This window comes from Dipteris shenzhenensis, chromosome 26 (assembly GCF_047967505.1).
Source record: "Dipteris shenzhenensis isolate YYH24624 ecotype China chromosome 26, Dip_SZ_1.0, whole genome shotgun sequence".
NCBI classification, from domain to species: Eukaryota; Viridiplantae; Streptophyta; class Polypodiopsida; order Gleicheniales; family Dipteridaceae; genus Dipteris; species Dipteris shenzhenensis.
The window spans coordinates 40,415,541-40,440,168 of NC_141621.1; the positions used below are offsets into that span (position 1 = coordinate 40,415,541).

The following is a 24,628-nucleotide window of genomic DNA, read 5'->3' on the forward strand; positions in this document are numbered from 1 at the left end:
ACCGCCCTTTTCAAGAGTCTCCAAGGATTTGACCTCAAGAGTAGTCACATTTATCACCTTGTGGGCACAGGAACCAAAAACCTTTCCCTTGCCTACACTCTAGGTGGGGGTTAGGAGAAGAGAGGAAAATTACCTCTCAAGTTCAAAGAAATTAAAACTGAAATGATTGGCTCCTTATGTAGGCACTGATATAGCCATTATTGGTGGTAATAGCTGCATTGCCGGTGGTGAAGGTATGGTTACCATTGACAAAGAACATGATATTGGCAATATCAAACTTTGTATTTTTGGTACAAATAATACTACTAGTAGTATATTTTCATGCCAATTTTACCACCGATAGTATTGTCTTTACTTTCAGAAATAACAAGTCTACTCATAGTAAAGCATCATTTCTATCGATAAATTTACCGCTTATAAATCCTATTATACCGATGGTAAGTTGTCAGTATTTTGTATTTTTTGACCCACAAAGTTTTGTCGTGATTGCGTGCATTATTTCATGAAAAAGATGTTCGTGAATGTAAATCACGACAAAAGTGCACATGATTACCAAAGCATCAACAAAGCCTAAATAGGAGCATGATCACAAAATTGTCCATCTACCAACCAAAGGCTCAAATACCATGCAAAAATAGATAGCAAAAAATTGAATATGTCATGCGATCATACTACCATATGTTCTCTTTCTAAGGTTGCCTAAACAAGGACTCAAAGCAACCATAGCGTGATTGTACAAGGCCCATATGTACATCTACTAAGGGTGATGAGGGAGGTGATAGTGTAGCAAAGGCATATGATCAAGGTGTCGTAGTAAGGAAACACAATTGTTGAGGGTCCTAAGGGTAAAGTAGAAGCTTGATTTTTTTTTGAAAGCTATAATGTGTGAGGATAGGTTGAAAATGAATTACGCTCCATAGTGGATACCATACTTAATAGGGGCTATAGTGGTTTCGCCATCTTGTTTATTAAAGAAGTACAAAAAGAAGTGAGACTGAATAAGTTATATTAGCCATGCCCAATTGTTATATTGAGGATTTCAGTATATTAGAGCATCCTTAACTATATAATTTCTACTAAAATAGGCTTTTGAGTTAATTAAGACATCACCTCTAATCAAAATAAGGCAAAGTGTGCTTGCTCACAAAGCACTAGATTTCAATTTAACCTTAAAAGTGTTTGGACATACAGACCTCCTTCACACACACTACTAATCAATATGTATTGCCTTTAGATCTCCTTAAATGCACTATGTCTTGCTTTTATGTAGCTAGACAAAAACAGGACAATAATGTGTGACAAAGAGCACAACTTTTGTAATGATGGGGCAATATGGGCAACAAGGGAAGTGACACATGACCGGAAAGATTTGGTCAACCTACTCATGTACATGGAAAAAAAGGTGGCATATCTCTTTATAGCTAGTAAGTGCCCCTAGGTTAGGGTAGCACACACCCTTTTGTTCATGAGAGGGTGGCTTGCCCCCTTTAGGTGGCATACACCCTTTTTTTCTCAACAAGAGGTTGGCTCCCCCTTTAGGTGGGCATGCACGTGTTGTTATAAGAGCTTAGAGCATGGGAAACCTTTGTGCTCCAAGCTGTAGGAGTGTTGGCAAGTTGGGTGCATGAATAAAGTTTTTGCGAGCCCGTATGCATTCGAATGATGGCAAGGTTTTCAATGTTGTCCTTGGCAGCTATGGATGTTTGTGGGTGGGTTGGATGCTTTGTGTGGTAATTCCCCCCCCCCCCCCCCCCCCCCAACCTCAGTACCTTGTGCTCGTGCATGCTATCATGTCTACTTGAGCAAATGAAGGAGTTGAGGAGCATGACCCACATGCAAGTCTCAAGCATATTGAGATTAGAGCGGATCCCCACTAATATGATATCTACAATGGAAATTTGTGAAAGCCAAAGAATAGACACCTCCTAGCAAGTTCGTCTTGCTCACTAGGGCTAGAGAAGCTGTGATGAAAATGGTGATGCTAAGCCTCCTTTGGCCATTCATGCTCTTAACACTCTTCCTTGTAGGGTGAAATGTTGTCTTTGTATGTTGTCGTGGGCATGAGGGCACACACGAGAGGCATGGGACCTCCATAAGAGCCAGTCCAAGTGTGGAGCATTTTGGAATATATGATTGTCCAAGTGGGTCCCCTATAGTGAACTTGTGAACTTGCTGCGTGATGGAGATTTGTGCTCATTGCAGGGGGTGGGTCGGGCCACCTTCTGGCAACAACTGGAGGAGGGAGTTGTGGTGCTCGTGCTCGAAATACAAGCAATTTAGCTGATGCAGCTTGGGGCAAGGGGAAAAGGATAGACAAGATTTTCGTTATCCAATCGCAAGGCTAAAAATGGCAAAAGCAGCTAGCGACCTATGTTGTACCAGCCAAAAGGGCCATGCAAAAAAGGTACATGGTTTGCTGAGGGGTGAGATACGAATACGTAGAGGAATCGTATTCGTATGCCAGCTGGACGAGCAGACCCGACAACGAGGGGTACGCGGACCAAAATTGGAGGCGGGGAGGGCACGTGGAGGAAGGCGATAGGCAGGGAGACCAAGATTTTTGTTTGTGTATTTATCTAATTTTGGGTTTTCCAGTCGTTCTCACTCTGCTCTACTCTGCCCTCGTTGGTGGCATCATCTCGTTTTGTTTGCTGTTAGGGTTCTTCGCCCTTCTGATTCATGCACAGAATCTTACATTTTGCCACCTGCTTTTGATCTTTGGGAATAATCTCCATCACAGGTACACAATCTCAATCCTGATTCTTGCATCCGATGGAATTTGGCATCACTATTCCACCTTTGGAGTGCTTATTTTGCACGGACAGCTTGTTGATCCGTTGATCTCTCATCTGCTTCTCGGCCTGCTTCTGCGAAATTTGGGACCTCCGATGCAGTGATTTTGTGGGCTTGCTTTTTGTTTTGCAGCTGTAGCTTTATTTTTGTTGGGTTCTTCTCCTGATCATGGTTTGTGCAGACTTAAGACGATTTGAACTTCTGTGGGTTGTTTCGCTTTGAGTTGTCCAGGGTTCTTTCATACTCGTTTCCCAAATGCCTTCTGCCTTGGAACAACATGGATTCATCGGTTTTGTGAATTCTGCGATCGAGTCCTGTGAGCGATCTTTTTGATTTGAAGTTCGGCTTTTTGGGGCTGCACATAATCGCACAGTTGGTCCTTGCGGTCGCATGTTTTTTCCTTTGATCGATCCGCATTTGAGTAGCTGCCCAATTCTTGATATTATCTCCTTAGCGGTCGATCGCATCCGGCTGCTTGAGGTGTGGAATTGCATTTGTAGTTGCATTTTCTTTCTGCTTCATGAGCGAGATGAACATTACACCCTCTTTGGTCACACTTTAGCTTGAGCAGAGCCACTCTTGAGCTTCATTTTTCACCCACCTTGCTTCTGATTTGCGCAGGATCTGTTCGAGGCCGATTACTACCTCGGGGGCCATGGCTTCTGTTTCGTTCTTTGCAGCTTCCGGTTCCTTGTCCCGGCGCCTCAGCTCCCACCATGATTTTCCAGTTTTGGGCAAGCATGCATTGGCTTCCTGTTCCACTAGCGGAAGGAGCTTGTTGGTTCCTTTTTCAAGGTTGAACACTATGGAAGCTATTGGGGTCTCTCTCAGGTCACGCCTCTCCAGCGAAAGTACAACGCCTTCCACTTCTGTGAACTCCAGCCCTTTGCGGTCCTCTATCTATGGTGTGGCACTGGCTGTTCATGGTCCCTCTCTGCCCAATCTATGTCCGCGCAGGAGCAAGAGAGTTTCGTCTCCTGTGTGTATGGCTGCTGCAGCTGATGCAGGAGATGCCTCTACAACGTGAGTGAGGCACTCGGTTCACCTTCCACAATCCATTCTGTGATCAGCTTGGGTTCAAGATAGCAGTGCGATTTGTAGATATAAATGTTCGACTCGGACAGTAGAACATCCTCCCTGTTCTAGTGGCTCCAATGCCAGCATGGTGACCTTGATTTTGAATGGATGTTAAACTTTATTTTATGCGATGTGATGAAGATACTAGACGCCTGTATCTCACAGCCTATTATTCTTTGCTGAGGCTCACTATTTTTTGCAGGGCGATATCTGAGACGTCTGGAGGCTTTCTTGAAAAGTATCCTGCGTTGGTAACAGGTTTCTTTTTCTTCATGTGGTAAGCTATTTTTGACAGAGAACCTCTTGTTCAAAAATCATGTTAGAAATTCTTTGAGGGGGTGTTTTCATGGGAATGTTGCACCTCCTTATGGGACAACCTGGCGAGTAAATGCCAAAGATATCCCAGCGTATGGGTAGCGTGAAAGTGAAGACTAAATTATACTTACAATGAGTATTAAGGGCTTTTGCAAGAGGTTTTATTTTGGCAATGCGGTCCTCCAAGAATATGCACAGCAAATGAGCTATAATCATTGTTGATTCACGAGGTCAATTTTTAATACGCTTCTCTTCACATGTTGTCCTGACTTCAGGTATTTCCTCAATGTCATATTCAACATACTCAACAAGAAGATATACAACTATTTCCCCTATCCTTAGTAAGTTGATTGAGATATCGCAATCGAGCTTTCACAGTAAAAGTGTCAAGTTAGGAGCTTCTAAAAGCTTACCTTCCCTTGCAGTTTTGTCTCTGCTATACACTTGATGGTTGGTGTTGCCTATTGTGCGGTCTCCTGGACTCTTGGGTTGCCAAAGCGTGCTGTAGGTACCTTAACTGCCGAGCTTGTGAAGGAAATGTCTCTATTTTTAGAATTGAGTGACAGCTTGATTCCTTTTATGAGAAGTCAAGTTTTTTGTCCAGTTGGGTTCATTAGCTTTCTGTTTCTGCTTGAATAGCCTATGAATAAGGAGGTCTTTGGATTACTCCTTCCTGTTGCCTTTTGCCATGCTCTGGGCCATGTGATGACAAATGTGTCATTTGCGGCTGTTGCTGTCTCATTCACACATACTATAAAGGGCAAGTTGATACCTCCTCACTCCTTTCTTATCTCGTCTTGATTCTGTTTATTGGGTACAGGGGGGGCTGCATGTACGCTATTCAAAGTATTGTGCAGGTTCACATTGCCACCGCGCATTTTGAGAATGGTAATATCACTCTTTTTTGACTGTTGGAAACAGCTTTGGAACCCTTCTTCAATGCTGCGGCTTCCCAATTTGTTCTGGGACAACAAATCCCTCTTACCTTGTGGCTGTCTCTGGCTCCTGTTGTGATTGGTATGTTGGAAATTCTTTGTTAAGACAGACTCTTTCAAATCACAACGTGCATACTTGAATTGTGCTGTGAGTCCTAGTTTGAGTCCGAGATTCTTTTATGGACAGGTGTGTCAATGGCGTCGTTAACGGAGCTGTCCTTCAACTGGGTTGGCTTTCTTAGTGCGATGACTTCAAACATTGCGTTCACTTATCGGAGTGTCTATTCTAAGAAGGCAATGGTAGGTTTCTGTTTCTTAATTTCAGGGTCTATGCAGATGTCACACAGATCACAGAGGAATATCAGTTTTAGCCTTCACATATTTGAAGAAAAGTAATCTTGTGTTGGAAAGCAACGATTTGTTTCCTTTTCGCCAATACATTAAGGGATGAGTAGCAGGCATCAATCCTCTAATCCCTGTGGAATCTATGTGTGTCTGCTACAGACAGGGATGGACAGCACAAACCTCTATGCATACATTTCAGTAATAGCTCTGCTACTCTGTATTCCACCAGCAATCATAGTAGGTCTCCTCCACTTTGGTGAAGATACAATGGAGACACATTAGCACTTGAATCTTTTCGGAATCTTGTCTTTTGTATTTAGATATAGATTAGACCAGTTACAGGGGATCTTAAGCTAACGTAATCAAATTGCAGATGGAAGGTCCAACTCTCATGCAGCATGGTTTTGCTGATGCAATTGCAAAGGTTGGTCTGGTCAAATTTCTATCTGACCTTTTTTGGGTTGGAATGTTCTACCATCTCTACAATCAGGTATGTTATCTGGACGAAGAAATACTAGCACAAATAGAAGGCTATTTTATTGTCCCTTATTTATGTCCCTGCTTGCCTTCTGAACTGATTATGGCCTTTGCACTTCTGCAGCTGGCCACCAATACTTTGGAAAGAGTTGCACCGCTCACACATGCTGTAGGAAATGTCTTGAAGCGGGTCTTCGTCATTGGATTTTCAATCGTTGTGTTTGGTATATCCTCTTGTCATCCTTTATGCTAAGCATAAATCTGTTTCCTCAAATTTATTTCTACTGTGGTTCTTCTACTGTTCAAGCAATTAGGCTCCATTACAGCACGGCTGATTGGAATTTGACCTTATCGTAAGGTGCCATTTGAAGTGTTCTGTGCCTTTTGGGAGGCATCTAATTGTAAGGTGCTTCCAGGCACCTTTTAAAAAAAATCCTAAAAACTTACTTGAGGCCGCTGCAACTCCTTCCACATGGCATTCGGTGTCTCCTTCTGTGCCTCGAACATCTCAGCCCTCTCACACCCCCCTCTTTACCATCTTGCCTTCTCTCAGCCCTCTCAACCATCTCACTAAGCCCTCTCTCACGTCTTGTCCTCTTTTAGCCTTCGCTAATTCTCTCAGCCCTCTCAGCGCCCTTCTTTAAGGCCCCCCCCTTTGCGACCCCACCTAACCCCCAGCCCCCCAACCTTCCCTTTTAATTCTGAGCCCTTCCCTTTCTCAGCCCTCTGTTGCAAGGTTCTCTCATGTCTTCTTGGCTCTTGATGACCATTTCTGTATGTGGATGTTGCCCTCCTCCCTTTTTTCAAATTTTAGAAGTTAGAATTTCCCTCCAACGCATTTTGAATGCTAGGCACCTAAGGAGTTGTACAACCATGGTGTGGGGTTATGGTGAGGCAAAATGAGAGCCAAACATGCCATTTTTGTCTCATGTATCTTGGTTAAGCTGTCAAATGATTATTCTTGCAGGAAATAAGATCTCTACTCAAACTGGAATTGGCACTGCTATAGCCATTGCTGGTGTGGCAATCTACTCATTGATTAAGGCACAACTGGAGGAAGCAAAGAAGGCAAGCTTAAAAGCACTGCTCTGTATAAAGTCTATTTGTATTTTGTATATTAGTTTGCTTTTACACTTGAACTAATGAGAAGTGTGGTGTCATTCTCGCAGAAGGCTCCACCCCCCCTGCCTGAAGAAGCAAAAACTGCTTAACTGGATCAGCACTTTTTTGTTGCTTTGGTCAGCTCTGTAAGAAGCTTGACATTCCCTCGTGGATTTTGAACTAGAGTGCCTTAGGACTGTTTGAAGCACCACTTTGGAAGACCTTATCTCTTACCGGGTTTCGTCAAATTCATTCTCTATTGAAATGAGAATGGAGGCTGGATTAGAGTTAGGAGCAGTCCTGGTCAATAAAGCTTCAAATTACACCTGCAAAGATTCTTGTGTGAGGAGCTCGAAATGTTGGTCATCTCTGAAGAATATTCACGACTTGTACGATTTGAAAATGAGCGTCCATGGATTTTTGCTAGCCATGGCCCTTTTTTGTTCCTTTACCACGTCATACATTGTGGCTCTGTAAAGGGTTATGCCCTCTCAAGTGACCAGATCTTAAAGGGAGCCATAGATTAGTAAAAGTTTCACCAATGTTACCTTTTTGTTAGTATGTACACAACATAAGTTCGAGCAGCTCATACGTGGTGTGATTTGCCTGGTAAATCCTACTTAGGTGCAACTGGGAGTGAGCGGCGGGGGGAGGGGTAGTAGGGAGAGGGAGAAATTTGCTGACGCTAACATTTGTAATATGAACCGCCATACCTTAAGCTTACAGGACTGTTGTCGCCTGCCCCTCTTTAGCTTTGATGTGCAACTGCTAGCAATTTCCTTTGACTTTAGAAGATGCGAAATAAGCTGGATGGCATTTATAGACATTTTTGACATCAGAAGGGCGTGCAATGCTAGCTCTGCTATGTGTAGATCTGAGCTACGGCATGGCTACGTTTTTCTAAATAAGATTACATTATGTTTTGCTTGTGTTGTATTGCTATGTGAGCATGAGCATGCTTGGGCATTGGCCCAGGTTATTGTGTGAATTGAGAGTATATTTTGTATTTGGTGGTGAAGCTGTGCACAGGGAAAAAGTTGGGCTTCTAGACTAGCAAATCAGATTATTTTGTTTACCAAGAGTACAGAATTGTAACTCCTGTTTATAAATAGGGGCTCTGTGTCTGCAGCTGAATGATTCCTTTACCAACTCCCCCATCCCTTTTCACTCATTCCTCTCTCACCACAGAAATTTGTAGGATTTGGAAGTATTTCTGTGGTGAGAGAGGAATGAGCGAAAAGGGATGGATGAGGCTGAATGCAGGGGGTGAAAAGAGATTCTTGCATGGAAAATGTATTGTTAGGGGATGTTTGCTGCTGTAGCTGAGGTACGTGGTGTCGGAGGTGGTGGTCTTCACCCCTCATTGTGTGTGGAGAATGGCTTAATGCAAGGGGGGCAGCTGTTTGTGGACACGAGTACAATGGGGACTTTAGATATAAGGTGTTGATTAATGAACCTTCGCACATCCCAGCTAGCTCTTTTGGGGTGTGAGGAGTCTTGCGTGGCTGGGGACATGGGACTGGGACCCCCTGCACTCGGGTGCTCGTACAGAGATGTGGCTGCCATTTTTGGTTGGCTGCACCTCTACCCCTAAAGTGGTATCAAAGCTTGTTTTGGTGGTTGTCATGCGTGGCTACGTGTGTCACTGTCTTTGGGCTGGACCTGTGTGCTACAGGTTTGTCGTGACCTGTGGCAGACTGCTTCTGTGTGGTTGGACTGTGCGGTGGCTCCTGACCGCTCAGGTGATGACTCTAACTGTTTACTTCCTGGTGGACTTTGATGACCTTGAAGAATTTGTGGTTGCTGCACTTGTGTTTGTGCACGTGCACATTTATGTGCTTGGGGGCTTTGTCCAGAGGGTGGTCTTGGAGGTGGTCGCCTTCACCCCCTCATTGTGTGTGGAGAACGAATTAATGCAAGGGGGGCAGCCGCTTGTGGGCACTTGTACGATGGGGACTTAAGTCCCATATACAAAATGGTATTGGAGGGGCCTTGGATATAGGGCCTGATTGAAGACCCTCCTCACATCCCAGCTAGCTATTTTAGTGTGTGAGGAGGCTTGCATCACTTCCTTGCATTTGGCGCTCGTACGGACATGTGGTAGTCTTTGGTTGGTTGCCTGCGTTTGTCCATACTTGTGGTAAGGTTGTGACAGTTCCCACCTACCTAGTAAGGATGCATTGACGGATTTTGTGTTGTAAGACAAGCAGTTGTGAAAGATTAGCAAGGCAAAACATAAGTTTTGTTGCAAGAACAAGTCATGTCTCCCTTCACAATTTTTAAATTCGTATGGTGATGTAAGCCAGTCTTGCATATTGACATTGAAGGTTGAGTTTAAAATACTCCTCCATCGAAAAACAAAATTATAAGGATTATATAATATCCCAAGTGGAATTCAAAACCTTTGAAACCCCAAATGGAGGTTGAAAACCATTAACTTTGAGTTGGAGTTTAAACAATTTTTGAAAAAGGAACAATCACATGCTTAAAAGACAACTCTCACATGGCATTAAACATTTTCTAGTACAAGTAAAATTAGTATTGTATATATATTTTAATCCCATATTACAATGCAATTTAAACAAGCCTCCATATGCATTATGGAAGACTTTTGTATACCTATTAGAACTTGTCAATGAAAACCTGGAATAAGGTGTTGTCAAATCTTAATAGTCATTAACTTCCAAGTGTGGTTTGGGCATTTTGGGCTTCCAATCCCTAGGTTTGCGTTCAAATCTTGGAGGCTAGGGCTTGGTGACCTAGTATGTGGTTGGTTTTTGAGTTGACCATAGTTATGGATCCTTTGCCTATTGATCCAAGGCAAGTGCCTCTCGATAGGACCACGGGTGGGTGAGTGGATCCTATGCCTACCAGTCTAGGGTAGGTGCCTCTCGATAATATCACGGGGGGGTGTGGGGTGGGTGTGTAATAATAAAAAAAAAACTTTATAGTCATGAACCAAATGCTATGAATGTGCATGTGTGTTCAAAAGCTTGCAATTAGGATGGAATCCTTATAATTGGGGATCCACATCGGGGCAGCTCTTAAAATGTCACACCTTAAACTAAGGAATGTTGGGTATATCAAAGAATACTTGACTAATGGAGGCAAGCCTATTCCAAGAGATTGGTAGTTCTAAAGAAACCTTATATCTTGTATTGAGAGATCATTCGATTTTGCCTTGCAAACTAAAGCAACCTTGCACGGTGAAGGCATGTAAAGCTTGAAAGTACCTTGACCTAGTTGCAACCAAATATAGACATGATCACAATTTATAATTAAGAAAAATCATGATTTGCATACAACAATTGTAGTCGTACTAATATCACCATCCCAATGCAAAAAGTTGCTTGAAGAGAAAATCTAGAGAGAGCATTTTATATATGACCCAAGATGCATCTATTTCCACTCGCAACAACCATGCACTCGTTGAATAAATTCAAATAGAGCTGGAAGGAGAAGAGTCAACATTATGATCTCGCACGACGAAAGTGAATGATTAGTGATGAACCTAGCTAAATGCACCAGCAGGATGAACATCCAAAAATAGTCATCTCACATTCATTGAAGCAACCCAATAATAACTATTACTTAGAGAGTTGTCATATATAGGCATGAGAGGTTAGCGCTCAGAAGGTACCTACCCTCAAGGCATCCTCATGCACCTTGTCAAACAAACATAAAACAAGTAGGTGTAACACCCATGACAAATGAATATACTGGATGCGAGTGTACACTATTTGCACAAAAGAAAACCTTTCTTGGAGCGTCTCGACGATAGGAACTACATCTTTGTAGTTATATGACCTCAAGATGATATAACGATTCCACATTTCATATGAACACCATGGATGCATAGGGATCATCCCAAGTTGTCGACTTAGTATCTCGTCTCAAGCATGCAACTAATCTTATGGAATGATACTAGCACATATGTCGAAAAACATAAGCTACAAGCCTAAAGGATGGAAGTCATGGATCAAGAATGATCCCAGCAACCTACTAGTGGGGTGAGACCACAAGCCGTCTCACTTGAGTGGAAGGGCAAGCACCGTTGACCATGCATGAGGAGGTAATGATATTAGTTGTAGTTATATATGTAGTTGACGTCATCACACAGGAGCAGTCACTGCACGTTGAAGAAGGGGGAGAAAGAGATTGGTATGCAAGGGATGGTATGTGAGGGAGTGGCGATAAGGGAAAAGTATTGTGAGGAGCAAGAGAAGGGCTAGAGAGAGAGAGAGAGAGAGAGAGAGAGAGAGAGAGAGAGAGAGAGAGAGAGAGGGGGGGGGGGGGGGGGGGGAGGGAGGAGGGAAGAACAAGGGGAGTGGTTTGCTCAAAGCTTGTTGGAGGGAGAACATGGGGGAGAGGGGAGGAAGGAGGAGGAGGGTAGTGAGTGAGAGGGGGGGGTGGAGTTAGAGGAGGGCAAAGAGCACTGAGGCTAGTATGTGAGCGAGTAAGTGTGATGAAGGTAAGATGCTGAGAGGAGTTGGGAGTTTAGTGAGCCGTTTAAGTAGCATAAGTCCTCAGGACCTGCTAAAATAGGCTATGCATGGACAAGGGTCATAGTCTTCCTTGTTTGCCATCGGAGCAAGATGCTTTGGCACCTTGCCACCAACTCGGAGTACAACACGGGGTTGTATACCTACACATCACTGCTGAAATACTCTCTGCCCCATATCAAGGGTAAGTAGCATTGTGAGACAAAGCAGGGGATTTCAATTTTCAAAAGAAGTCATGCTGAGATGCGTGAGGCGTAAGCTATGTCTGTTCATCTCTTCCTTCGGGATGATGTGGGTAACAACTCTGATAACAATAGTACACGTGGAATATGCATGCAAGGGCACAAGCGTGTGCGCTTCTGAGCCTTCCCCGAGAGTTCTCTGTGCAGTCACTGCTCCAGGGACTAGAGGAACTATTCTCTTGACATATTATCGTTGCGCACTTTAGCAGAGGCGCTCGCAGCGTCAGCACATGAGAAAGGTCTCTTGAAGAGGGGTGGGAATGGTGAGGCTCTTTGCGATTCTGGGGGGGTAGCAAACTTCTAAGCTTGAGTGGGTGGCACACATCGCGCTGCGGTGCTCTCGTTAGGAGAAGGGGAAGGAGTAACATGTATAGTTGTAGCAGTGGTATAGATAGGGATAAGGGCAACATCTTGAGGTGGGGTGAGAGGTTGCGTTCCTTGGGATGCCAAATTGCTCTGCTCTTGGCGTTGCATCTCCTCTCTTTCTTTCACATCTCTCTCTACAAGATTACATAGTTGTGCTAGAAGTGTGTTCTCCTCTTTTGCCAAGTTGTCCTCTTTTTGGACATACACTTGAGCTGCGTCTGGGTTTGGAGAATTCTCTGCAGATTATCACTTTGCTCCTGGTTGCATACATAGATTTAGAAAAAATTTAGTAGCATCAACAATGTTATCGTTAAAAAAATTTGCGCATCAAGTAAACCAAATTGACCATACTGCAGAAGCACGGATAGCATTCCAGTTGGGGGGAGCTCTGCTAGGCATGTCACCCAACAATAGGTATGCGAAATTGAACGGGAGCCTGGCATGTTGTCACTGTGCCGAAGACCACATAGTCCTGGAAAGTCTACAATTAAGGAAGAGGTGTGGAATGTCCTTTTGTGCACACCTACATCTCTTGCATATTCCGTCATCGTGACCTATCCTCCGCGCTCGACTGGCTTTCTAGACTTTTTTGTGCAAGATTAGCAAAGAAGGCATGACTGTTTCTCTAAGATGTTCTTATCCCACACCTTTTCAAATCTCTTCTTCCAGGTTTTGCTCGAGTCTCTCCTGTGTCATTTCAAGTTGAGGAACCTTATTAGCTCTTCCTATCCTTCTACCTAGATGGGGATAGGAGTCATCGGAGTTTGACTGCCCATCTCAACTCCTTCACGGATGGCTTGAGATGGCCTCCCATCCACGGGAGGTTATCTCTCGACCACAGTAGTTGTCTCTCATGTATCAATCTCAAGTCAAACCTGTTGATTCGATACCTGGCTATCAGCATTTTTGTCGTCCAGCCACTTTCTCTGCTCTCGGTTCTAGACATCCCCTCAAACTCTTACTCCCTTCTTGTTAAGTGTGAGAGCTCCTTTCAGGTCTTCATCACTCACTTGTGCGTTCGGCCATATTAGGGGGAACCAGATTGAGTCTTGGCTACAAAAGGTACCCTTATTTCTTGAAAAGCCCTTTCCGTGATATACAGGTGCATTGATTCCTAAGCTTGTCATAGTCTTTTCCAGATTCGACCCTTTAGCGATACTTGGTTCTTTGCATAGAAGTGCCACCTCAAGTGGAATCTGCCGCTAGTGTGGATCTTTTGAGTCTGACTTTTTAATGTTATGAAGAATTAAAGTAGCCCAAGTTGATTCGGGATCTAGTACAGCTTTGGTTATCCACTGGTTCATGAATCTTGCCACATACTTCTCAATATCCACAATAACCAGTCCTCTTGATTCTTTGGGCATCGTGCAAATTTACCATTTTGTGGTGGTCTGTATCCCCCCCCCCCATAGGAAAGACCGAAAAACGTTGTTGATTTTTCCCAGACTCTTTTTGGCTGGTGCCCAATTGGAAATAAAGTACAGAATCAAAGGATAGATGTAGTGATTTAGTACAAAATTTCTCCTTGCCATTTTGTTGATTACCCAGTCCCAACAATCATCTTGAAGGAATATATTATATTTGTAGTTGATAAAAGTTACATTCTTACACTTACTCTTGAATGGATATATTATTCTTTCAATTGGATGTTAATGAACATGTAGGAATTCGCATTCTTACACTTACTCTTGAATATATTATTCTTGCAGTTAATAAAAGTTACATTCTTACACTTACTCTTGAACGGATATATTATTCTTTCAATTGGATCTGAATGAAAGTGTTGTTGAGAGTTCACACTCAACATCATGTGATCACATGTGCATAGCACCATCATGTGATCATATGTGCATAGCACTAACCTTATAGAGTGCTATAAAAGAAAGGGTTAGATCCCCTAACCCTAACCCTAAATGGGTTTGTATATATTCTATTTTTTCAACTAAATCTAGTGTATAGTTAGTCATTTGTGGTGTGCTCTCTAGCTATGCCCTCTCTTCTCATCTCCACTCTTCTCCTCTCCCCTCTTCATATTTTGTCATGGTATCAGAGCTTCCTTGCCTTCCGCTGAGGCACTGCGATCCGTATGCACGAGTATGAGAGAGTGTGATAGATTGAGAGATTTGGGAGTTTTTCTTGAGTGATCTCTTCCGTTGAGAGAAACTTCCGTTCACTTGAGAGATTATTCCGTTCACTGTGAGATTTCATTTATTAGAGATTTTCGTTTGTTTGAAAGAATTCCGTCTATTCTTTCTACTGTGATTTGAGAGTGAGAGAGGTGTTTTCTTCTTTAGAGAAATTTGAGAGAAAGAGATTGACACGCAGTCTTCTTTTCTTTTGAGAGCATTCTCTCTATGAGAGAGAATAGAGAGAGAGCTCACTCGACTGCAAGCTTCTACAAGGCAGCTCCTGAGGCATAGCTCTTGGCTCCCAACGACCTTACGACCTGCTCTCAGTGGTCACGACGGCTCACCGGTATGACGGCTCATAGCACCAATCAACATCCCATGGCCTAATCTTCATCAACAGCCGACAACCGACAGCAGCAACACCTTCAAGCAAAGCACCTTCTATGAGTGTCTACACTGCTCTACGACTCCCAGTCGGCTCTAGAGCTTCTCCAATGACTACAGAGTAGCTTCTTCGCTCCAACCCACGGGCAAATAACGATCTCCTACAGAGCAACTACAAAGCACTTTCTGCGCAGCCCATAACAACCTCGCAGCCAGTTTCAACACTTCCTGAAACAAGCTCCTATGGCTCCAGCAACACGGATCTATTTCGCTTCATCCTGCCAAGCCTCATCTTCTAGCTCCTTCAGGCCTTCAAATGGGAGGTTGCAACCCGCACAACAGCCTTTGTTGGCTATTAGCATTTGTGTACTGAGGCCGGCACAGTAGCTGCTTTCAGCCCCGACCATCACAAGCTCCAGGCTCTATCTACGAGAGCCGCAACTCCTGGGCTCCCATTCACCGACCAAGCTTCTTGCATTCCAACGTCTGCTTACTACGACGACCCCAGCTTGCAACGCCGACTACCTCGGCTGCTCAAAACCCGGAAGCTCCAAAGGTCATACAGCCACCAACACCATAGCCTGCATGAAACGGACGCCTTTGTAGCCCAAAGCTCACAGCACCATCAACACCCGGGGCTGCATCTTCTACGCTCCTCATGGCTCATCGTGACACCACCGATAGGCTCCTTGCATAATCAACGCTAGCTTCCATCGCAGCGATTCTCATAGATGGAATCTAGATGATTCCGTTGGAATCCTTAAGATTCTATCAGCTAGACCACATCCCTACATGTGGCAACTTGGCCACCCTTGGATAGGGTCTAGCTCTAAAAAGTTGACACGTGGTAGACCTTATCTACACGTCAACAGTCTCCCACGCTTGCCATGTCAACAAGAGGGCTTATCCTGCCATGTCAACTTATCTTCCACATCAACACTACATCTACCACGTCATCACTTATGCCACATCATATGCCACATCAGCACTACCACGTCATCATTGACATGTCATCAGTGCCACATCATCATTGCCACATCATCAGCCACATCATCATTACCACATCATTTGCTGACATCATTTGTGCCACCTCGGCATAGGCTTCACTGGCACACCTCTTGCTAGGCACAGTGCCACATCACACCCATAGTGACACATCATCATTGAGCACCATCTACACTCCTTTTGCCCCTCCACCTAGATCAAGTCGTATCTCTTGATCCAGGAAGAATTTGAGGGCGCTCCAAAAAGGAAAGTCGCTCATTTTTTTGTGCTCTACGCACTTGTCACATCACATGCACATTTCAATGCAAGTTACATTCACATTTGAGCCTCGCCGACAAAACCCTTTCCTTACACACATTTGCCTCTACATCGACGCATCTGACCCAGCACTTAAAAAGAACAAAAGAAAAGGAATTATTTGTTGTTCTTTCATCGATCGACGGTTGGTATAGATCTAGATCAGAGTAGACTAGATCACCATAGAGGGGACACTTTGAATTTCCCCAAGATGCCAATTTAAGCCATGCCTAAAATTCCTGACTAGTACCTACTCGGAGTCAGTCCATACGCTCACATACGGTTTCACATCATTACATTACGTGAAACCTTATGTTCATCAGTTCAGTGAGCAGACTTCAGAGTTCAGAGGCATTGCAAATTGTTTCAGTGGGCAGATAGCATTTGATTTCACACACACATGCCACCATTGTAAAGCCTATTCGGCTATCTCACGACATGTGCACATCATTTCAGCCTTGTAAAGCCTCTTGGCTATTCTTGGCATCATTGCCACAAGCATTGTAATACAGATCAGATTTTATATATTGCAGTTCTATCTTCACCGATGGTTCGAAGATTTCACTTGGCATAGTCAGTGTATTTCCAGTTGATTTATACAGAGATTTTCACGACACTTTTGAGTACATTTCTTGCACCATGTCGACTAGCAACCTCAATCTGGAGGCATCTGCTAAGTTAGACAACTCCAATTACAGTACATGGAAATACCGAATGGAGACCATTCTTGTACAGCTCTACTCCATTTGTTGTCACAGCACCAGCAACGGGATCTACAACGGCATCTACAGCTACACAAACAGTTTTCACACTAGTAGCAGATCCTGCCATTGCTTGAGCTTAGGTAGAATGGGATAAGAAAGACAAGTATGCCTATCATTTGATCAAGCAGAATGTGCAAGATGTCATGCTAGGACAACTCAACATAGTCAAGACATCGAGAGAAGCATGGGATATGTTCGCAGCTCTGTACGAGTCCAAGAACACATCCAGGATTCTCACCCTGAGAAACTAGATCCACCAGAGTTTCCACAACAACAATGAAACTGGTCATGCTTATGTACTCTGCATAAAAGACTACAACAATCAACTTGCAGTAGCAGGAGAGACTATGAACCCCGCAGAAATGGTTCAAGTAATTCTGAATGGACTAGGAGAGGGGTACGAGAATCTAGTCCAGAGTATTGCCATTCACAACGGCAAATTTAGACACTAAAAGAACTTCAGTCAGTCCTACTTGGTGAAGAACTCAGAACTCAGGCTATTCAAGCATGTAAAGGTCATTCTAATGATCAAGCATTCACAGCTTCAGATAGAAGTAGAGGCAGAGGTAGAGGTAGAGGTAGATCATACCAGAAAAGTGGTAATCATCAGCAACAAAATCAAAGTCAGCATCAACATCAGCATCAGCATCATCCTCAGCAACATCAGAATCAACAAAGACGAAATCATTCCAACCGAGGAGGATTTCAAGGACGAGGGAATGCATCCACCAATGTGTCAGACATTCAGTGCAACTATTGTCACAAATTTGGACACTATGAAAGAGATTGCCACAAGAAGCAGTACGACCAAGGCGGTCAATCCAGCAGTAATCGAGGGAATTTTCGAGGCAAAGGAAATCATCGTGATGGACATTCTAGTCACAGTCATTTTGCAAATGAACATGGTAATATGTTTCTTGCAAGCGAGGAAATGCATCAGATTGATACAGTGTACTCAGACGTGTACTCAGACACTGATTTCAATCCCAAAGAGGATTACAGCTATCAAGTCGACCAAGTGGAACAAGATCCTTGGTACATCGATAGCGGTGCATCATCTCACATGACAAATCATCAGGAATGGTTCACAGAAATGAAACCATTGGAAGGTCAGAAAAATGTCATCTACATAGTAGACAATACACCGAACCCAGTTCAAGGGACAGGTGTTATCCCTATGAACAATTTCACTGGTATGAAAGGATTGGTGAAAGATGTGCTCTATGTTTCAAAGCTTAGCAAGAACCTTTTGTTAGTAGGTCAAATGATGGAACACAATTACAAAGTCATCTTCAACGGTGATGAATGCACTATCAGAGACAAATCCAAAAGATGTCAGCTAGTAGCAAAAGGTGTCAAGGAAGGACACTTATACAGAATGCTAGCTACAGTACCAGATAAGCATGCCATGTCAACTCAACCGCAACAGATGCCACTATCTACAAAATGGCACAAGAGATATGGTCATGCCTGAGAGTGCTCTCAACGGAAGCAGGAACGGAAGAGGGAGAGAGAGAAACAGAGAGCCACACAAGTTTTGGTGGGTGCAGAACCACCCTAATCTTCTTTTTCATTCATTTATATATGTGTTTGAGTATTGTACATAACCGGGGTAAAGGCACAGTGACCTTTAACCCCAACCTCCCACTTAAAGGACAATGTGCCTTTAAGGGAGAACAACCAGTGAGCATACTATCCAATGCCCATCAATACACGACAATACTCAAACCGCTGACTAGGTAGACTCTTCGTCAGCATATCTACAGGGTTATCATCTGTATGAACCTTGACAAGCTCTATGCGCTTGTCCTCAAGTACCTCCCTGATGAAATGGTACCTGACCTCAATGTGTTTTGCATGAAAGACCTGATTCCGTGCTAGCTGAATAGCACTCATGGAATCACTATGCAATGTCGGTACACCTGTATGAATCCCCGAATCTCCCACTAGCCGATCAAGCCATATAGCCTCCTTGCAACCCTTTGTGGCTGCAACATACTCAGCCTCTGTGGTAGACAAAGCAATGCACTTCTGTGCGTGAGACATCCACGACACTGCACCACCTGCAAAGGTGAACACATAACCAGAAGTGGATCTCCTACTATCCACATGCCCTTATCCACATGCCCTGCATAGTCTGAATCTGTGTACCCAAGTACACGCATGTCTCCTTTACCAAAGCAGATGCACATCTCCTTGGTACCCTTCATGTACCTCATGATGCACTTAACTGCCTCCCAATGCCTCTTTCCTGGATTAGCCATATACCAGCTAACAACTCTTACTGCATGTCTGGTCTAGTAGCTATCATAGCATACATAAGACTCCCAACTGCTGATGCATAAGGAACCTTGGCCATCATGGCCCTTTCCTCATCTGATTTGGAACTATCTGTATGACTCAGTTTCACACATGGAGGCAATGGAGTCCTCACTGCCTTCCCCCCCTCCATATTGAAACGCTGCAATACTTTTGTAACATACTCTTTTTGTGAAAGCCAAAGGAGTTTCCTACTCCGATCATGCATGATGCGCATACCAAGAATATGACCTGCAAGTCCCAAATCCTTCATATCAAAGGCCTCATGCAACTTGGCCTTTAATGCATCTAGCTCATAAGTATTCTTGCTAGCCAATAGCATATCATCCACATATAGTGCCAAGATTATCACGCTATTATCCCTAGCCCTTTTAGTGTAGAGGCAGTGATCAATTTCACTCCTTCTAAAACCCTGGGACCGAATGAAAGCATCAAACTTTTGATACCATTCTCTAGGCGCTTGCTTAAGACCATAGAGACTCTTCTTCAGCTTGCAAACTAAATGTTCTTTGCCCTTTTCTTCAAAGCCTTCCGGCTGCACCATGTAAATTTTCTCATGCAAATCCCCATGCAAGAAAGTTGTCTTGACATCCATCTGCATAAGCTCCATATCCTCTGATGCCACTAGTCCAAGCATGCATCTAAGTGTGGTCATCTTTACAACCGGAGAGAATATCTCATCAAAGTCCACACCCTTCTCTTGCTTGAACCCTTTAGCAACCAAACGGGCCTTGTACCTAGGCACATCATCACCTGTGACCTTCATCTTGTAGACCCATTTACATGGCAATGCTTTCTTTCCATGTGGCAAAGAAACCAAGTCCCAAGTCTTATTCTTCATAAGTGAACTCATCTTTGATTGCATAGCATACTCCCACTTGTGTTGATCCTCACGCATCATAGCCTCTCTGTAGCAAGAAGGCTCCCTGCAATCAGTAAGCATCACATAGTCTACCCCTGGAACAAACCTATCAGGCGGTCTAGACACTCTAGATGATCTTCTCAAGGGCATTTCAGCTTGCTGTCCCATTTGCAAATCAGCCACATTTGGCTCATCATTTCCACCAATAGATGATCCATCATCTACCCTTGATTGTATACCTGTGGGAGTACTTGGTGGTACCATTTCTTGCACATTTGGTGCATGGACAGCTTGCTGTCTATCAACATATGCAGGTGGATTCACATCCTGGAAAGTGATTCTCCTCATTTCCACATCCCTCATGGGTGCCTTATGCATCTTTTTCTCATTGAAGACTACATCATGGCTGCGTATGATCTTCTTTGCTTCTGGATCGCAGAGACGATAGCCCATCTCTCCACTTTCACCATAACCCAGAAAGATGCATTTCCTAGACTTAGGATCTAGCTTCTTTCGAAGCTCTTTTGGCACATGTGCATATGCCTCACACCCAAATATATGCAAATGAGAGTAAGAGGGCTTCTTGCCACTCCATGCCTCTTCAAGAATACCACCATCCAAACTCTTGCTAGGTGATCTATCGATTACATGCACTACAGTCTTCATTGCCTCAGCCCAAAAACCACCAGAAAGACTTGCATTGGAAAGCATGCATTGCAACCTTTCTTGAATGGTGCGGTTCATCTTTTCTGCAACTGGATTTTGCTCTGGAGTACGAGGGGATCTGAGCTCCCTCTTAATCCCATGTGTATCACAGAAATGCTGAAATTCATGAGAGAGATACTCTCCACCATTGTCAGTCCGTAGGCATTTAAGCATTCTACTTGACTGATTCTCAACCAAGGCCAGCCATTTCTGAAATACCTGGAACACATCACTCTTCCAAGCTATAGCATAAGCCCACACTTTCCTAGTTGCATCATCAATGAATGTCACATAGTATTCAGCCCCGCCTAATGACCATGTAGGCATGGGACCACATACATTTGAATGCACCAAATCAAGCTTTTCAAACTCTTTCTTTCCCCTTCTTTTATGGGCTGATTTAGTCTGCTTTCCATAGAGACAGTGCTCACAAAATTCAAAATCAGAGAAACTCAAATGCGGTACATAACCCAAACGGCATAAGAGTTTCATTCCATTCTGGCTCATGTGCCCCAACCTGCAATGCCACAAAGAAGTTCTTGGCTGCTCGGTTATTGCAACAACATGATCAAATACCCCTGATACATGTAAGGGATACAAAGTCCCACACTTGGCACCCCTGGCCAAAAGCATAGAGCCCTTCTGAATTTTCCAACTCTGAAAGCCAAAAGTGGTGTGAAAACCAGCATCATCTAGCTGACCCACTGAAATAAGACTCTTGGTCAGCTTAGGCCCATGTCTCACATGTTTCAAAAAAAATGCAGACCCATTTGCAAAAGAAAACTTTATGTCACCTGCTCCCACTATGTCACATGCATAGTCATTTCCAAGATGCACACAACCTATCTTTCCATTGTCATAAGTGGAGAACCATTCCCTATGGGGAGTAACATGGAATGAAGCACTAGAATCCAAAATCCAATCCTGGGATTATGCATGATCTGAAGTGGTAAGCAACTCTGCAGATAAACTAGACATGAAGAGAATGTCATTGTCACTATCATGTGTGATTGCATTGATCTCCTCGATCTTCACTTTTCCTTTGTCCTCCCTTGGACTCTCTTCCTTTTGATTTGCACCCCAATTTGCATTCTTTTTCTTATCCTTTTGCTCTCTTTTCAGCTTGTAGCAATCCTTTTTCATATGGCCCTTCTTGTCACAATGGTAACACTCAATGTTCTGTGCCGTGGATTTGCTACGAGACTTTCCTCTTTCTTGGGACTTCCCCCTGAACTGTGATCTACCGCTTTGCACATTTAAGGCTGCATCGTGCTTGTTGCCATCCATAGACTTCCGTCTAATCTCCTCGGCCAACAAGCTACCCACAACATCATCAAATTTTAGTACTCTACCAGGTGCAGAGTTACTGACAGCTGTATGGAAGGTATCCCATGAGGATGGCAATGAACATAAGAGAAATATTGCCTTAGTCTCTGCATCAAAATTCATCTTCTGATCCTGAAGCTGGCTGAAAATAATATTGAATTCATTCAAGTGAGAAGCAATGGAGACCCCTTCCTTCATCTGCAGCTCAAACAACCTCTTCATGAGGTAAACTTTATTAGAGGCAGTTTCCTTCTCATAAGTGGCACACAGTTTCTTCCACAAATCTTCCGTAGTCTGCTCATTTACTACTGTGAAATAAACTGACTCTGCAAGATGAAGTCTAATAGTAGACTTTGCTAATGCATCCAACTCATTCCAATCATCCTCAAACATATTTGCAGGCTTAGCTTCAATCCCTGCCAAGGGTTTAATCTGCTTCTTTTGAATAAGCACATCCCTTATTTGTTCTTTCCACAAAGAAAAGTTTATCCCATCAAACTTTTTAATGTTGAAAAACTCCTTTTTAGACATGGAAGAAGATGCCATGATGCAAATGAAACAAAATCCCAAATGCTAGTGCCTACAAGAGAGAATCACACCAAATACCAGGTGCACCCAAATGTGTATGCCATAATAGACTGAAATATCACCAAAACTCAAAGCTCAAAGCATCAAAAGATGCATCTGACTCATGTGCATATACTATGCATCCGTATGAGCAAATCTAGCCTAAAAGAAAATGCCAACTGCAATGGCAATCCAAAATGCCAATAAGTGCCAAGTGACTCAAGCATAAACACCGTCCACTGGCATATGCATCAATAATATCTCATCCAAGAGAGCATAGCACTATCAGTGCATCACCTGCAATGTGTCAAAGCTGTCCCTTAGCATAAAATAGCATCCATGTGCAAAGCGTCCATAAAAAATAGCATCCCACAAGGCAATTTGGGCCTATCAGTGCATCCAATAAGGACCGTAATGCATCCAAATGGCCTATAAATCATCCACTGCAACCCAATGCATACCACAAATGAGCGCACACTGCTCAAACTGCAACCAGAGTGATTTGCATAAGGTATGCTCAAGAAATCATAGTCCCACGGTAATGACCGCTACTGAAAATAGAACCTGAGATGCCTCAAAACATGGGCGCCATTGCATGATCGGAATCAACAAAAAAATTTGCAAATATCTCTCTTCTACCAAAACTCCAAAATCCCAACCGATGAGTGAGAAATGGGAGTCAACACTTATCCACTGCCATGTGGCATAAATCTAAGGTTTCAAAACCTTAGAATGAAAAATGCATATTAGAGAGACGAAATCGAATACACAGAGATCTATAACTTTGAAAATCCTCCATCGAATTGCACAAGAACTGACAGGTAGGGGTTTTTGGGCATCCGAAATGCAATGGGATAGAAGGTTTTGGAAACCATGGTCTCAATCACTGAGTCCAACACACGGACTAAAAAGCGTTTTTGGAAACAGAGCTGTTTGTAAACTCCACCGGAGTGTGAATGAAGAGCAACATAGAAGTTTTAAGACCTCCTGAGTCCACCGAAACTGGCAAATCTGCAAATGGTTGCTCCAAACTTGAGTTCTAACACTCGGGCAAAAAACACAGAAACTGACACAGTGAGTCAGAAATCCAATGAAATGATCCCAGATTCAAGAATGAAGGTGTTTTGAAGCTCCTGAAGTGAAGTGGACACCAAAAGCAAGCAATAGTTGCCTCTACAAGTCAATACGGAGTCTTTATCATCAAACGGAACAGGGAAAAGCTCAAAAAACGACTTTTTCTTTTAAAAACACTTAACAGGCTCTCAAAACCACTTCGCAAAACCAAAGTGACTTTTCCAAAGGTTCCTCCAAGGTCTCTGCACACCCGGATGCAAGTAAAGTCACTCACAAAGCTTCCCACAGAGCTTCTCCTTCCTCCCACAGAGCTGCTAAGCTTCAAGCATTTACGCACGCTCAGCTAGATCACCCGGGCTCTGATACCAGTTGAGAGTGCTCTCAACGGAAGCAGGAACGAAAGTGGGAGAGAGAGAAACAGAGAGCCACACAAGTTTTGGTGGGTGTAGAACCACCCTAATCTTCTTTTTCATTCATTTATATATGTGTTTGAGTATTGTACATAACCGGGGTAAAGGCACAGTGACCTTTAACCCCCACAATGCTAACTTTAAGTACTTGTTAGATCTCAGGAAGTAGAATATGGCAATTGGGATTCCAAAGCTACAGTTTCTTGAAAAAGTTTGTGAAGCATGCTACTTCAGCAAACAAAAGCAGACCAACTTTGTTAGAAGTACCTCTCGTGCACGAGGTATTCTTGATTTGATACATACAGATGTATGGGGTTATGCCTAGACCGGGAGCATCAATGGTTCACTATATACTTGACTTTCATCGATGACTACAATAGATATTGTTGGGTCTACTTTCTGAAAGAGAAATCTGAAGTGTTTTCCAGATTTCAAGAATTCAAAGCCATGGTAGAAAACCAAACAGGCAGAAAGATCAAGATCATGAGACTAGGAGATCGACACAGGGATATGCATTTTTCCTTGGTCAAGGTGCTATATCATGGTTGTCAAACAAACAGCCAATTGTTTCTTTGTCTTCGACTGAAGCAGAATATAGAGCACTCGCTACAAGTGCATGTGAGGCTATATGGC

The 24,628-nt window shown here is 43.4% G+C and overlaps 1 protein-coding gene across 1 annotated transcript; it reads left to right on the forward strand.

Moving 5' to 3' along the window:
• The first annotated feature begins 2,602 nt into the window (after positions 1-2,602).
• LOC147885070 (triose phosphate/phosphate translocator, chloroplastic-like) lies at positions 2,603-7,657 on the forward strand. The gene is made up of 13 exons (XM_087397295.1): positions 2,603-2,740; positions 3,415-3,816; positions 4,073-4,147; positions 4,461-4,526; positions 4,611-4,689; positions 4,825-4,945; positions 5,107-5,202; positions 5,308-5,420; positions 5,625-5,702; positions 5,839-5,955; positions 6,067-6,166; positions 6,910-7,010; positions 7,112-7,657. The coding sequence occupies exons 2-13, from the start codon at positions 3,449-3,451 to the stop codon at positions 7,151-7,153; spliced, it is 1,356 nt and encodes a 451-aa protein (XP_087253421.1). The 5' UTR covers positions 2,603-2,740; positions 3,415-3,448; the 3' UTR covers positions 7,154-7,657.
• Positions 7,658-24,628: the final 16,971 nt, after the last annotated feature.

What these genes read in the sequence shown, in the direction of transcription:
- LOC147885070 (XM_087397295.1), top strand. Translation starts at nt 3,449, where the DNA reads ATGGCTTCTGTTTCGTTCTTTGCAGCTTCCGGTTCCTTGTCCCGGCGC. An exon ending in GCAGGAGATGCCTCTACAAC is followed by an intron (nt 3,817 to 4,072) that starts GTGAGTGAGGCA and finishes TATTTTTTGCAG; the next exon opens with GGCGATATCTGAGACGTCTG. An exon ending in TCTATTCTAAGAAGGCAATG is followed by an intron (nt 5,421 to 5,624) that starts GTAGGTTTCTGT and finishes TGTCTGCTACAG; the next exon opens with ACAGGGATGGACAGCACAAA.